At 38.2% G+C, this 911-nt stretch overlaps 1 protein-coding gene across 1 annotated transcript in view; it reads left to right on the top strand.

Annotated features, from left to right (window-relative positions):
- Positions 1-587: 587 nt before the first annotated feature.
- LOC103604338 (piezo-type mechanosensitive ion channel component 2-like) overlaps positions 588-911 on the top strand; it is a gene marked incomplete at its 3' end in the record, with an annotated part of 102,556 nt that continues 102,232 nt past the window's right edge. Inside the window, exon 1 of the mRNA XM_008588897.1 lies at positions 588-706. Within this exon, the coding sequence (XP_008587119.1) occupies positions 599-706 (108 nt within the window). The remainder of the gene's footprint in view (positions 707-911) is intronic.

Below are 911 nucleotides of genomic sequence, written 5' to 3'. Positions count from 1 at the left end.
GACTTGAATCCGAGTCTCATTCTAAGTCTAGTGTGACTCCTCTAAGATAAAAGAAGAAACCTACTAGATCCACCTTTCGTGGAACAGTGTGGAAGACAAAATCAACCAAGTATATAAAATAATGAGGAGGTCCTAGATTCAAGGATCGCTTTAACATTTTCTCCATTGTTCCTTCAGATTTGTGTCAGAAGCAAAATATCTTTCAGCTGCTAGAATATGTCTAGTTTTTAACCGCTTCAGCTAGATTGCAAACAACTGCATTTGTACTGGACATGTGGTTTATTTAACAACAGTACAGTTCGTTAGCATGTTTTGGCAGTGAGAGTTCTTCATAATACTTCTGCAGCTTTAGTGAGATGCTGAAATCTTCCTCAATCTTAGTAGATTTCATAAGACTGTGAGGTCTTATAAAGTCTACTAAGACAGAAACTGAGTATCTTTTATTTTAAAAAATAAAGAAGGCTGAAATATACTATAAGATGGTTTAACCATAGAATATGAGAACAACTAAATTTCCTCCCTCCTTTTTTTTTTCCTCCATAGCTTAAAGGGAGCGGATGCTGGCAATGGGATCAGAGTGTTTGTACCTGATATCGGGATGTTCTTTGCTAGTCTGACCATCTGGCTCGTCTGTAGAAACATTGTTCAGAAACCAGTGACAGAAGAAGCAACACAATGTAACCCGGAATTTGAAAATGAAGAATTGGTAAATCTGACTACATGCATCTTCCTTCTTTGATTTCCAAGGACCTTGACCCTTGATAGATTGTAGAACTATAGTAGTAGCCAAATACGTGGAGCACTTTATGATTTATAGTGCTCGACATAAATGTTAACAGTCACTTTGCAAGCAACCTCACGCAGTCCCAATGGGCAGACACTTTCAGGCACACCTTAGCGATGAGGAGACA

The sequence above is a fragment of the Galeopterus variegatus genome, unplaced genomic scaffold, assembly GCF_000696425.1.
Source record: "Galeopterus variegatus unplaced genomic scaffold, G_variegatus-3.0.2 Scaffold5091, whole genome shotgun sequence".
In the NCBI taxonomy this organism is placed as follows: Eukaryota; Metazoa; Chordata; class Mammalia; order Dermoptera; family Cynocephalidae; genus Galeopterus; species Galeopterus variegatus.
This window is presented reverse-complemented; position numbering and strand designations above follow the sequence as displayed.